Source organism: Amborella trichopoda, chromosome 12, assembly GCF_054954075.1.
Source record: "Amborella trichopoda isolate Santa Cruz 75 chromosome 12, AtrichopodaSantaCruz75HAP2 v2.0, whole genome shotgun sequence".
Lineage (NCBI taxonomy): Eukaryota > Viridiplantae > Streptophyta > Magnoliopsida > Amborellales > Amborellaceae > Amborella > Amborella trichopoda.
Genome location: NC_142347.1, coordinates 34,878,429 through 34,891,211, shown reverse-complemented (window position 1 = coordinate 34,891,211; position 12,783 = coordinate 34,878,429). Strand labels below are relative to the sequence as shown.

The 12,783-nt window shown below is 37.4% G+C and overlaps 1 protein-coding gene across 2 annotated transcripts in view; it reads right to left on the bottom strand.

The window, feature by feature from the left end:
* The window catches only part of LOC18430885 (uncharacterized), a 31,111-nt gene that overhangs the window by 8,544 nt on the left and 9,784 nt on the right, over positions 1 to 12,783 (bottom strand). Inside the window, exons 2-5 of one of the 2 annotated variants that reach the window (XM_006841027.4) lie at positions 4,683 to 4,836; positions 686 to 792; positions 401 to 451; positions 68 to 152 (exon numbers count right to left, since the gene is read on the bottom strand). In XM_006841027.4, coding sequence (XP_006841090.1) covers positions 68 to 152; positions 401 to 451; positions 686 to 792; positions 4,683 to 4,813 — 374 coding nt within the window. In that variant the 5' untranslated portion in view covers positions 4,814 to 4,836. The remainder of the gene's footprint in view (positions 1 to 67; positions 153 to 400; positions 452 to 685; positions 793 to 4,682; positions 4,837 to 12,783) is intronic. The other variant, XM_020665259.2, reaches the window with a different exon arrangement.

The following is a 12,783-nucleotide window of genomic DNA, read 5'->3' as shown; positions in this document are numbered from 1 at the left end:
TCCACATCAAATTAACAGTACTGTAACACAAATATATGCATATAATATTAAGTGGCAAGAAGCGTACTCTTCATCTTCACTTTTAGCATCTACATCAGAATCGTCAGCATCTACATTACGTGGAACAAGCCTATCCTCAGTATCTCTTCTCCCTGTATTTGAAATGGTGATAAACAAATGGTGTAAGATAGCAGTTATCTTGACAATGAACCACCAATAAGTAATTGAGAGTGAGCTCTTAGATATTTATTTAGATTCGATTTGTAGATTGGGTCAGGTTGGAGTTTTTAGGCCAGACTCGTGCATGATATATATCTGGTTTAGAGCAGTGAATTAGGAATGTAGTGTCAGGAGTTCCAATTCCACTGCAAACTACTCGGGTGAAAAAAAAGAACCTCACCTTCCAATAGTAGGTGGCCTCCACTTCCTCCTTTTCTGCGATCTCTATCTTCTGCAATTAAGCCCATATATTTTTAAGCTAAGCTCCAAACAGAACAAAAAAGCACAAAATGGCATAGAAATTTCATATATGAGATCGAGATGCCATAGCTGAATAGGATTTATTTTACACAATAGGATTTTTTAGCAAACAAGACAGAACTACCAAAGCCACTATATATTTCAAACTCAAAAAGAAGAAATGATTAGGCAAAACATTGTGAGGATGCTTAAAAAGTGTCATTACCAGCATAAGCCTTATCTTTAGAAGTAAAATGCCTCCTCTCGCGGTCGTCCAACTCCTCCCTAAGGTTCCTCTTTTGCAGTTCCTCTTGCGTATCCTGTCCATCTTTTCTGTAATCAAAGACCGATTATTAAAAATGACAGAGAATACATCTGAATTTTTAATACATATAAATATAACCTTGTAAATATCCAGAGAAGACACCATTAAGCACAGCAGATAATTCAAATGATAGCTTCAACCTTTTAGGAACTATACAGTAGTCATAATCCTGAACCAAAAGAGTAATCATATAATCTAGTTATCAATATGGTAGTTTTCCATATAATACTTCAGAATATGACACCCCCATTCCACATTTTGTTTAAATGAAGTCTGTATCCTACTCCCCAAAGGCAGGGCAGAAAAAGAGTAGCACTCCCAGCGGGGGTAGCACAGCAGCAAACCACTCATGAGTCAGCCAGTAAATTATTTTGCCATCACAAAGATAGCCTTGGGAAATACTCAGAAACAGAAAGAATGAATGTCTGAGCAGAAAGAATGTCTGAGCTAACGAGCCAAGGAGGTCAAAATTATTACATTTGTCAACAGGAGGTTCTTTTTTTGGTTTTTTTTTCTTTTGTTTTTTTTTTCTCTTTTAGGGCCTGTTTGGGTACCTGGAAATCTATTACGTGACAATAGATTAGAAGGAAATATGGGTACAAAGAAATGGAAATAGATTACGCCAGATTTCTCCAAAATCAGGAAATCCATTATGCGCGGTAATTTTAGGAAATCTTTCACGTTCGTTACCCTATCCCTATCCCTAATTAAAAATTTTCGAAAAACTTTCACGTTCATTTTTGTCTACCCTATCCTTGATTAAAAATTTTCGAAAATCTTTCACGTTCGTTTTTGTCTACCCTATCCTGATTAAAAAAATCATCTCTGGTAAGCCCTCTCTTCATAGTCTACCCTATCCCTGATTAAAAAATCATCTCTTGTAAGCTCTCTCTTGTAATAACTAGCATACGTGATCCCTCCCTTTTTAAGCTCCTCCCCTTATTATCTGAAGGCATTAATTATCATATAAAAACAAAAATAATAAAAATAAAAATCAGTAATCACTAATAAATTACACAACACAATCATAATAAAAAATTTCACACAACATAATTCTCATAAGAGATTACTAAAATCTCAATTGAAATGACATACCTCTTTAGTCTCCTCCAATACCTCAAAATTTTATACTGCAATTACCAAACCTTCTAGTTTACTTATCAAACTTCTTCCCATTTTTTAATACCATAGAGATTTTGATTTTAGTATCATAAATTTATTATTTCTTTGAAATTATATAGAGAAATATTTGAAAGACTTCTATAAATAAATAAATAAAAATAAGGCTCATCATAATAAAATCATGTTATTCCAATCATATTGTTCCAATGACTTATCATGTTGAAACCAATGTCATATTAGAAGACATGTGATTCCATGTGACAAAAAAGAAAGAAATGATAGTTTATAGGCGTAAAATGTTGGTAATGCATTTCCTATATTTCTTCCAAACATACCCAAACAATAACAATGTATTTCCCAAGTTGCATCTAAATACTACCCAAACAGCAACAATCCATTTACAGGTAATGTATTACGCAATAATGTATTACGAGCAATGTATTTCACAAACAATATACTTCCGGGTATCCAAACGGCCTCTTAGAGAACATTTGACTAGATTAAGTAATGTATAAGTAATACATACTATTTGGAACAGCCACCCATAGGTCGGAAGATCCATACAAAAGGAACAAAATGGGCACTAACAGGCCACTATATCTCACATCCAAAAAATTGCGGCCAGAAAATAGGCTTCTGTACAAAAATGAGACATTAGAGCAAGATGGAGGTATGGAGGTGTTGGCAGAGATGGAGGAAAGAAGATGCCAGAAGATGGGAAGATGAACAATGTTTGTCAACTAAGAGTCTGATCTCCATGATTGATACATCGATTCAAAACCACAAGCCCTCACTACTTAGTTGACTTGGGGTCTCATTTCCAGAAAACAAAATAAAATCCATGTTTGTTTCCTCATCTATACCCTTTGAAAACAATTAACTTGTGTGACCATATGCTGAAATAGTTCCCAAGGACCAAATTTGTGGAATTGGTATTTTTGTTTTTTTTTAAAAAAGATTGGTTTGCACATTTATTAGATTATATAGAACATCTTCTCCACATTCAGGTAAATGGCATTCTAGCATTGAAGTCTTGAATACAGACCAATGAAAAATGGCATATGAATAAAAACATAGCCAAAATAAATGCCAAAAGGCAAATAGACAAGCAAAGAAAAAGAACAAGCTACCTACCAATGCAAAACGGCATATGAACAAAATCTAAGTCATATACTGCAAAAGCACAAAAAGGAGAGATGAAAAGCAGAGAAACAAGAAAAGAGGATGCGATCTAGAACCATCATGGTACAACTGATCTATGAAGGGGATGAAAAGAAGGCATAAGGAACATAGGTGGAAAGGACAAAAAGAAATATTATGAGGGATGTAGAGATAGAGGACACCGGATGTTTGTGGGTATGTTACAAAGAGGAGCTCCCCAGCCATCTTAAGGGGCTGGAAGGAAAGACATGATGGGATGCTTAAAGTCAACTATGTCGATTGCCAAAAGCATGGGGATTTCCTGATTAGAAAGGTCAGGAATTAATGTTTTGGCTTCAGAGCTAGCAACTCAGTCCAACAATGAAGGTGACCAACCTAGGAGAAAAATTAAGGGTGGAATAAACCACCAGATGGCTACCTCAAGCACAGCCTTTGTTGAAGCTCTTGAGGGAATTCAAAGATATTTTTTGCTGATGGTTTGATACGAACAACATCATTAGGGCTCTTAAACCTTCACAAAGATGATCAACATCAGAAATCTTCTGAAAGCAGCAACAACAGCTTTGTTAACAATCTTTCAATTTGTCCGAAAACCTCATGATTGGGGAAGGGCAATTCATAAAATGTCACCAAATGGAAGTGCAGAAAGACAAAATACTCTGGAAGATGAGTTAACATAATAAGAGCATCATCTCCTACACCTGCATTCTTCAAGAAGCTAATGGGGATGCGGATTGCCTTGGCTGGAAGGGAGTTGCCTCCCTTAGGGGGGTGTTGTGGTGGGAAGGATAACATTACTAGCGCTTGACATCTTTAGTAGCATACCTATTCTACTCATAGTACTTCTTTCACTGTCTAATTACTCGTCTTTTTTTTAAGATATACCTCCTGGCTGTCCTGGGAAACTTGATTTCATTGGCCCTCTTAGTTTTTACTTGTCAAAGAAACTCTAATGCTCCTTTCAGTAATTTGAAGTTGTTATGTGATATGTAGGAAGTCAAGATGCATAATTGATAACAGATGATAGAACTAGATGTTTATTATAGAAGCAACATTTCTCTAAAGATCGGATTATAACCAAGCCTAAAAGAATCCAAGGTTGAAAAACATCACCAAGGAATTGGTATTACAAACATTAACGAACCAACTTAAAGAAGCATTTCAGATGGTTTTATGCAATTAATGCACTTAAAGGTAATGTATTTCTAGCTCCTCTAGTTTGTAAGAGTTATAACAACTAAAACAATTAGCACATAGCATGAGCAAAATTAATATGGCTCAACCACTGTGACACCCAACCCAAGGCATTATTTGGTGTTTGATAAATTACCAAGAAACTTCAAAAGCTTTCAATCAAATGCGACACAGGTGCAGTACCCCTGAGGCAATACATGTAGATAAACCACAAACATGTGACGAGATCTCAACTTGAAGCATGGGGATAAACACTTTTTTTTATCAATAGAAATATATGAATTTCTAAAATAGAAATTTCAAAACACAAAAAAATCATAAACACATCTTAAACCATGTTAAATATTCATAAATTACTAATAATAGTCATATCTCAAAAGAAAGCATAAAAGAGAAAAGTTATCTGAAATAAAATGTCTACCTGGGCTTCAGGGTTGTGTGCGAAGCAAGGTCCCTAGATGAGTACTTCTGAGAAGGTCCAAAAATGCGAGTACCACCTTGCTCATGGCCACCTTTTGCAGGTGCCCATGTAGGTCGAGCAGCTGTCGTCATGTCTCGTTTGCAAGGACTTCGTACTACAGTTATTAGGAGACAACATATACATTAGCTTATCAGAATACATACAGAAAATTTACAGGCCGGGAAAAAAGATTAAATGATAGCCTTTCTAATTAGTGTGAGGAAGACAGAAGCCAAAGAGGAAGATATATTTTGTAGAAATTAAAGAGGAACTCAAGGATAAGGATATTGAACTAAATATCAATATTGGTGCAAGAATAAAGCAATGGAATAGAGAAAGAGAACAAAAGTACCATCATAAGTATATGATTTGGGTATAGTTTAATTTTGTAAGAAGATGATGGAAAAATGCTGCCAGTGACATAAACTTCATGCATGCTTATAGCTAATTCTGACTAGAGAAGGCCACATATGGAATAGAAGTCCATATATCAAAAACAAGAATAAACTCCAAAGAGAAAAACCATCCATGCACTTTATATATACACTCTTTTCAGCTTATGATACTGAAGCATGAACCAATTCTTTAGAGGAAAGAAAAAGAAAAGAAATCACAAGATGGAAAAAGATCATGAAGTGAAATTGTGACTGTGTCGTCCCAAGTCAAATTGGAACCAGATATACCCAAATTGCTGCAAATAGAAAGAATAGAAGCAGCAGCAGCTGATGAGCTAGGGTTTTCTATTATTTTTGTAATTTTCACATAAAATGCGGCATAGCAGATGAGACTATTACAGTTCCCCCACAATAATTTAACCATTATATGGGAGAAAAACCCTAGCACCATAACTGAGAACCCTGTTGTAGGACACTTAAATCAACACAGACACCAGAAAAAGAAACGAAGCAGCAACGAGAACACTAGGAGGCCCAAAAAATCGACAAAATTTGAAACAAAATAAGAACGCTGCGAGGTAGCTACCAGGTTTTGTTCTCCCCCTCCCTCCTCCACCTTATTACTCTATTTTTCGTCTTTGACTTCAATAAATACGAGAAAATATGTAGAGAAAGGGGCAGCGATTCTGAACATCAGAAGGGAAATTATAGATTATATCCCTGGAATTTTCAAAAAAAATTAAGCGCACATTTTTTCTCCACGATTTTATGAGAAAAATGACTTCGATGGACCTACTCATAGCCTTTACGGACCTATTACATCTGTGTGGCCCGAAAACTTGAGGTGCTTTACAACCATATTAGGTCCATGAGGATTTTATGGACCTATTAGGTCCATTAAAGGCCCCGAGCCTTAGGATGCACTTGCATGGGACCGTTACAGCCTATTAGGTCTGTAAGGACCTTCACATATCGAGTCACATTTCGGATCTTCATAAAATGACTTTGTCACTTCATAACTTGAATATCTGAACTGGTGGCATTTAGAGAATGAAAAAAATGGTAAAAAGGGACATGCACCTAAAATAGAAAAAACGGGAGTTTTCTTTAATAGAACTAATTTTGGATATATTAGACAGTTACTTAGCACAATAAATTAACGTTGCCAAAATAACTAATAGAGTCAAGATAGATTTTAGTAAAGATAATTGTGACTATGGTCATGTACTAACCTTATTTGAATACTGTATATCAAAGCCACTTTGCAAAATTCTCAACTTGCTCCCTCTCAGTAAAATATTATATTTTCTTTGATAAACACTTTCCTCCCTTAAAATCCCCGTTTTCTCCGCTTTATACAAAATCTATTTTTTCTCTTTAGTATAGTCTTCTCTCGAGTAAATACCTCTCTTTCTCACACACATACATTCGGTATATGAGTGCTCCTCTCCTCAAGTATAACCAGAATCTCTCTTTATCTCTAAAAGCTATTTGCACTCTACAGGAATTCTGAACTACAAGTGATTCCAATCGACCATGTTTCTTCTTTAGGAACTAAAAAAGGAAGGTAAATGAAATAAAAATATTCAAAAAAATCAAATTTCATTGCTCATGCAAGTTTTAAGATGCCAGTCGAATACAAATATTAGAGAAATAGTATTATTATTATATAGGGTTACCATAAATTTCCTCTGAACGTTTTTTTAACTCCAAGTATCCATTCCTTTAAAAAACCACCACCTCATACGAGCTTTCTCTTAGAAAGCTCCTATTCCACACCATGAGAAATATACATGAAGAAATACACTCAAGGCCACAATAAATATGTAGCAATGATATTATGCAAGGAGAAATAATTAAATAAAAATAATAATAAAGGTTGAGAGAATATATCCTCTCTCTGGGTCTGCAAGGAGAATTCACTCCAAAAGATCTTTTCACAATATAAACTTTTTACTTAATCACCAATTCTTTGTTGTTTACAATGAAGGAGCATCTCCCCTTTAAATACACTTCGAAGAAAGAAAAAATAAATAAATAGAAAAAACCCAAAAAAATAAACTCTCTAAAACTCACATTCATCTTTACCTCCATATATTCTCTCACGTTAAGCCTCCATATCTCTTCTTTATCTCCCTATTTTCTCTCAAGTGAATCTCTATCCTTCCCAAATCTTTCCTAAAAGATTAGTTCCTAATCTATTCCACAAAAGCCTCCTAAAAAGAACAACTCACACCAAACTTAAGATTTATCTTTTTACCCAATCATCAAAATAACTCACGCACCAAATCCTCCCACTTAACAACTCACGCATTAAAATCCTCCCTCCTCCCACTTAAATACTCACGCACCAAAATCCCCCTCCTCCCACTTAACTTATCCTAGCGCACTTCCTATTCCTAAGAAAAATGAACAGAAATAATAATACTACTAAAATTTTGAATTTTCCTAATTTTTTATCTGCATCATTAAGAAGCTCGAACTTGAGCTTATCGAACTCAAATCTTTTAGAGGCCTTCTCAAAAGTTGGCGATGAAGTCCCACCATTCTCCTTAGTTTTTTTTCTTTTTTAAGGATCCAACTGAGAAGACACTTGGAGTACAATTTGTAGAGGAATTTTGAACTACCGAACTATGTAAAACCAAACTGAATCTTGAACTCTCCTTCGATATCAAAAGGTTGTATTTCACGTATAGCAACTAGTGCACTTTGTTTTTCAAATTTGTCAACATCTTTAGCACTAGGAGTTACCTCTTCATGTTCTTCCTCTTCCTCCGATTGCAAGAACTTGTTCTACTACTTTGCTAATATGCTCTACTAGATCTTCTTTGAGTCTATCAAATATTTGATCTAAGCTCTCCATAACTAGATCAGAAGGAATCTCAAAGCTCTGATACCAGATAAAAAATAAGGAAAATTCACAATTTCAGTGTTATTATTATTTTTGTTTATTTTTCTTAGGAATAGGAAGTGCCCTAGGATAAATTAAGTAGGGGGAGGGAGGATTTTGGTGCGCGAGTTGTTAAGAGGGAGGATTTGGTGCGAGAGTTATTTTGATGAAAGCGTAGCAATTGGGTTGATTAGCTATTTTTTTTTTGTGTTTTTTTTTGGACGTTGTAAGTGGGTTGATTAGTTTTAAAACGATAAATCTTAAATTTAGTACGAGTTGTTCTTTTTAGGAGGCTTTTGTGGAATAGATTAGGAACTAATCTTTTAGGAAGGTTTTGGGAAGGATAGAGATTCACATGAGAGAAAATAGGGAGAAAAGGAAAAGATATGGAGGCTTCACGTGAGAGAAAATAGGGAGGTAGAGATGTGAGTGAGTTTTACAGAATTTTTTTTTGGGTTTTTTTTATTTGTTTATTTTTTTCTTTCTTCCAAGTGTATTTAAAGGGGTAATACCCCTTCATTGGTAAACATCAGAGAATTGATGCTTAAGTAAAAAAAAATTTTTGTTTTTGAGAAATGACATTTGTATTGCTTTGAGAATGATGCTTAAGTAAAAAGTTGATCTTTTCAAAAGATCTTTTGGAGTGGATTCCCTTGTAGAACCAGAGAGAGGGTATACTCTCTCAACCTTTATTATTATTTTCATTTTAATTATTTCTCCATGCATCAGTTGGTATCAGTGCTTTGAGATCCCTACTGATCTAGTTATGGAGAGCTTAGATCAAATATTTGATTGACTCAAACAAGACCCAGTAGTGCGTATTAGCAAATTAGTAGAACAAGGTCTACGGGATCTATTTCATAGATTGCAATAGGAGGAAATGGAAGAACATGAAGAGGTAACTGAGTTACCGTAACTCTTAGTGCTAAAGATGTTGACAATTATGAAAAAGAAAATTCACTAGTTGCAATACATGAAATACAACGCTTTGAGATCGAATGAGAGTTCACGATTCAATTTGGTTTATAGAGTTCGGTAGTTCAAAATTCCTCTACAAATTGTACTCCAAGTGTCTTCTCATTTTTTTTTGAGAAAAAGGTTAACTGCATTTAAAATAAATGTATTACAATTATTCTAATCCAAAAGAAGGCAATCCCACAGATTGGGTGCTCAGACAACAAGAGAGAGAGAGAGAAGATAAAAGAGATGTAAGAGGTAGGGGAAGAAAAGAAGAGAAGAAGAAAAATAAAGGAAAAGAAAAACCCAAAGAAGGAAAAGTGGGCAGAGCCCTACATATGTATAAAAGATGCAATCTTGAAACGCGTAACAGAGTGCCAAAAGGTTAGAGGTGAGGGCCTCCATTAGTGGTAGCATTCCATGATGAATGTGAGACCTCTCTGGGCTAACTATAGTGAGGTTTGGACCTCGGTAGCCGACAAGAAGATATGGTGAGTATAGCAGACCGCTGCAAGATGGTATAGAAGCTATTGACTCTGTTTTGTGGTGACGATGTATGATTTCTGGTGATGAAGAGATCACACTGCAACATGGAGTGTAGTGCCCCCAAGGAGGTTGTATTAGGAGGTGCCTTTGTAGATGATGACGTAATACAAGGGACACCCACTGACCATAGCATAATACTCCCTATATTGACTATACACATTTCTTCGAGTTGAGTGTAGATGGGCGACAGATGCAAATAGAGATGATGAGAAAGGGAGTGTATGACCATCCCTAGATTTTCTATTCCCACTACTTAGAATAGAGAGTGAATAGGTAAAGGATGAAAAGAGAAAGGATGAGACAGAGTACAAGAAGTGAGGCTGTAGTGGGTTAAGTAAAGAGAAAGACTGTAACCAACTTGGAGAATGAAAAGGGGCTACAGTTAATATAGTGGAAAGAAGATTGGAGCTAGAGATAGAGAAAAAGGTAGAAGAGGGGGATGGGTGTGTGGGAACACAACAACTGTGAGAGTTTTGGTAGGACCAAAAATAGGAGTAGAAATGGAAGAAGAGAGTGGGGTTGGGGGGTAAAGGTTATAGAGGTGCGTACCTTAGAACTTCGACCACCGGCGCAGTTGACGGAGAAGTAACAACAGGGTCCCGATGGCTAAGCTAGGCAAGGACCACTGGCTTGAAATGGAGCAAGATGCCGCAACAGTCAGGAGAGAATAAAAACAACCTCAAAGAAGATACCTTTTTTTTTTGGGGGGAAGAAGAAGTTGTCATGGGTTAAGAAGAAAGAGTTGGGGAAGAGGAAAAGAGAGAGAATGTTAAGGAGGTCATGTTTGTTGCTGATTCGATAGACCAAAAGAGGCTCATTCCCAGGCCAAACGATCAGCCACTGAATTGCTTCCCCAAGAATGTGAAAAGGAGACCTTGTAAAGGGTTACCCAACTGAATAGAGTAAGCCAATGTTGAACAGTTGAGAAGGCCAAGACTGTGGGTAGTAGAAGCGAGACTCAGTGCGAAAATTCAACCAAGGTAAGAAGTAACTTTGTTGCGAGAGCACTGCAAAAAATGCGGGGACAGGGAACCAGCAGGAAGAAAAGGCCACAACCTAGTCCACCACGAAAAAACCATCCTGCTATTTTATTTTATTTTCCCTCTTCACCTTTTTTTTTTCTTTTTTTTTTGTCCCGAATTCGACTACAGAGACAAAGCTAGATAAGAGGAAGGAGACAAAAGAAGGAGAGTGAAGAGGTGAGATTGAGAAGAGAGCAGAGAAAAGATATAATATAGTAGAGAGAGGCTTCACATTCTACAGATTTCTGATAAGGCTCAGCAAACTGACTGAGCACCTATCCGAATGATTGCTCACGGGCCACGAATTGCACCTTCCCTAACTAGTCAATCGGCCTACGAATTTGCCCCTCTGTAGATATGGGTGAAGGACACCTGAGGAAGGGAATTACATAAGAAATTGATATGGTCAAAAATAGCTGAGAGCCTCCAGGGAGGCTGCTGCATCTGCGTGGCCCAGCATACTGTATTGAAAGAATTTGATTCTACTATGATGCCTTGTGTTGCTGGTGCAAACTCAGATAACCTTTTTAGGCCAACCAGAAGGACCATTGCCTCTGTGAAACTAGAATCATGGCAACCAATGTAATCTGAGAAGGTCCAGATGGTTGAATTAGGATCAGAGAGAGTTCCTCCTATGCCCCAAGGGCCAGAGTTCCTAAGGAGGAACCATTTACATTAAGCTTCAGGTAACCTATGGGAGGGGGCGACCACAGTGGTGTTGGTCTGTTTGTTTGGGCTGCAAGAAACAAAAGACAATCCCAGTTGTTAAGAAAATGAGATATGGGAAAATTAGAAAAGATGGGTAGGGATTTGGCCCAAAAGGCAATAAGTGCGGTAATAGAGTCGGAAACTACCTCTATAGTTTTCTATACTCCTCTAAAGGTCCTGGAGTTTCTTTCTAGCCAGAGACTCCAAACGAGACTACCCACAGCAAGGTGCCACTGTCTCCTGCCATTTTTGGAGAAGGGAGGTGAGAAGTAGGTTTCGAAGAATTGGGTCAAATTAGCTGGGGTGACCCATTGAAGGCCAAATAGGTTAAGAAGGGAAGGCCAGAGGCATTGAGCCACTTCACAGTGAAGAATAAGGTGAGGAATAGTCTCTTCTTGGAGGCACAGGATGCATCAATTAGGGAATGCAAAGCCCCTCTTTTTGAGTTGATCGAGGGTGTGGGTTTTGCCGTGTAAGAGAACCCAAATAAAGGCCTAAACTTTGTGAGGTATAGGTAATGACCAAGTTAAGTTAATGAGGGTGTTGGGGTGGGGTTGGGTAACAGGGAGGAGTAGCAAGAAGATACTGAAAAAGTACCTGAGGGGGCTGGGGACCAAATCAAAGAATTTGGTCTACACAAAGTACTGAAGCAAGTCTCTAAGGTTTGAAAGAGGGAGATAAGGGTGGAGGATTCTTGCCCACTTAGGTTTCGTCTAAATATTGGTGTCCAGACCAGGGTGGAGCCAGTGAATGATGCAGAGTCCACGATAAGAGCCGTTGGGTCGCGAGCAATAAGGAAAAGAGAGGGGAAGGTTAGGGAAAGTGGAGAAGATCCTATCCAGGTATCAGTCCAAAACTTAATTCTCGGACCCTTGCCAAGCCGGAATCGAGTTCTGGTTATGAGCTCAAATCTAGTGGAGGATATGTTTTTCCAGGCTCCTAAGGATCTGTGTGGAGGGGATCTAGGCAACCAGTCAGTGTCGGTCATCCCATATTTTGCTTGAACAACTTATTTCCAAAGTAAGGGGTGGGGTGAAGAGAATTTCCACCACCACTTGCCTAAAAGGGCTTGATTCATGATTCTAAGATTTTTAATTCCTAAACCACCAAAAAACTTAGGAATACAGACAATATCCCATGCCACTAAATGAATTTTCTTGGTGTCATCAACCCTAGACCAAAGAAAATCTCTCATGAGTTTTTCCAAGTTTTGAATGACCGAGATCGGGATTTGAAACATTGACATGTAAATTGGAATGCTGGCTAAGGTTGCTTGGATAAGAGTAATTCTACACCCAAATGAAAGGTATCTACCTTTCCACGAGGCAAATTTCCATGTGAATCTCTCAGTGAGGCTATCCCACATGTTTTTCTTCGGTTTTCCTATGCAAAGGGAAAGGCCTAGATAAGAAGACAGTAAATTTTCTAAGGCACAACCTAGTCGGGAAACCAAACTGAGAGAGACTGTCCTGTCAACATGAAGACCCATCATTTTGGTCTTGGAAAGATTTACTTTCGCTCCAGTAAGCAGTTAAAAGGTTCTC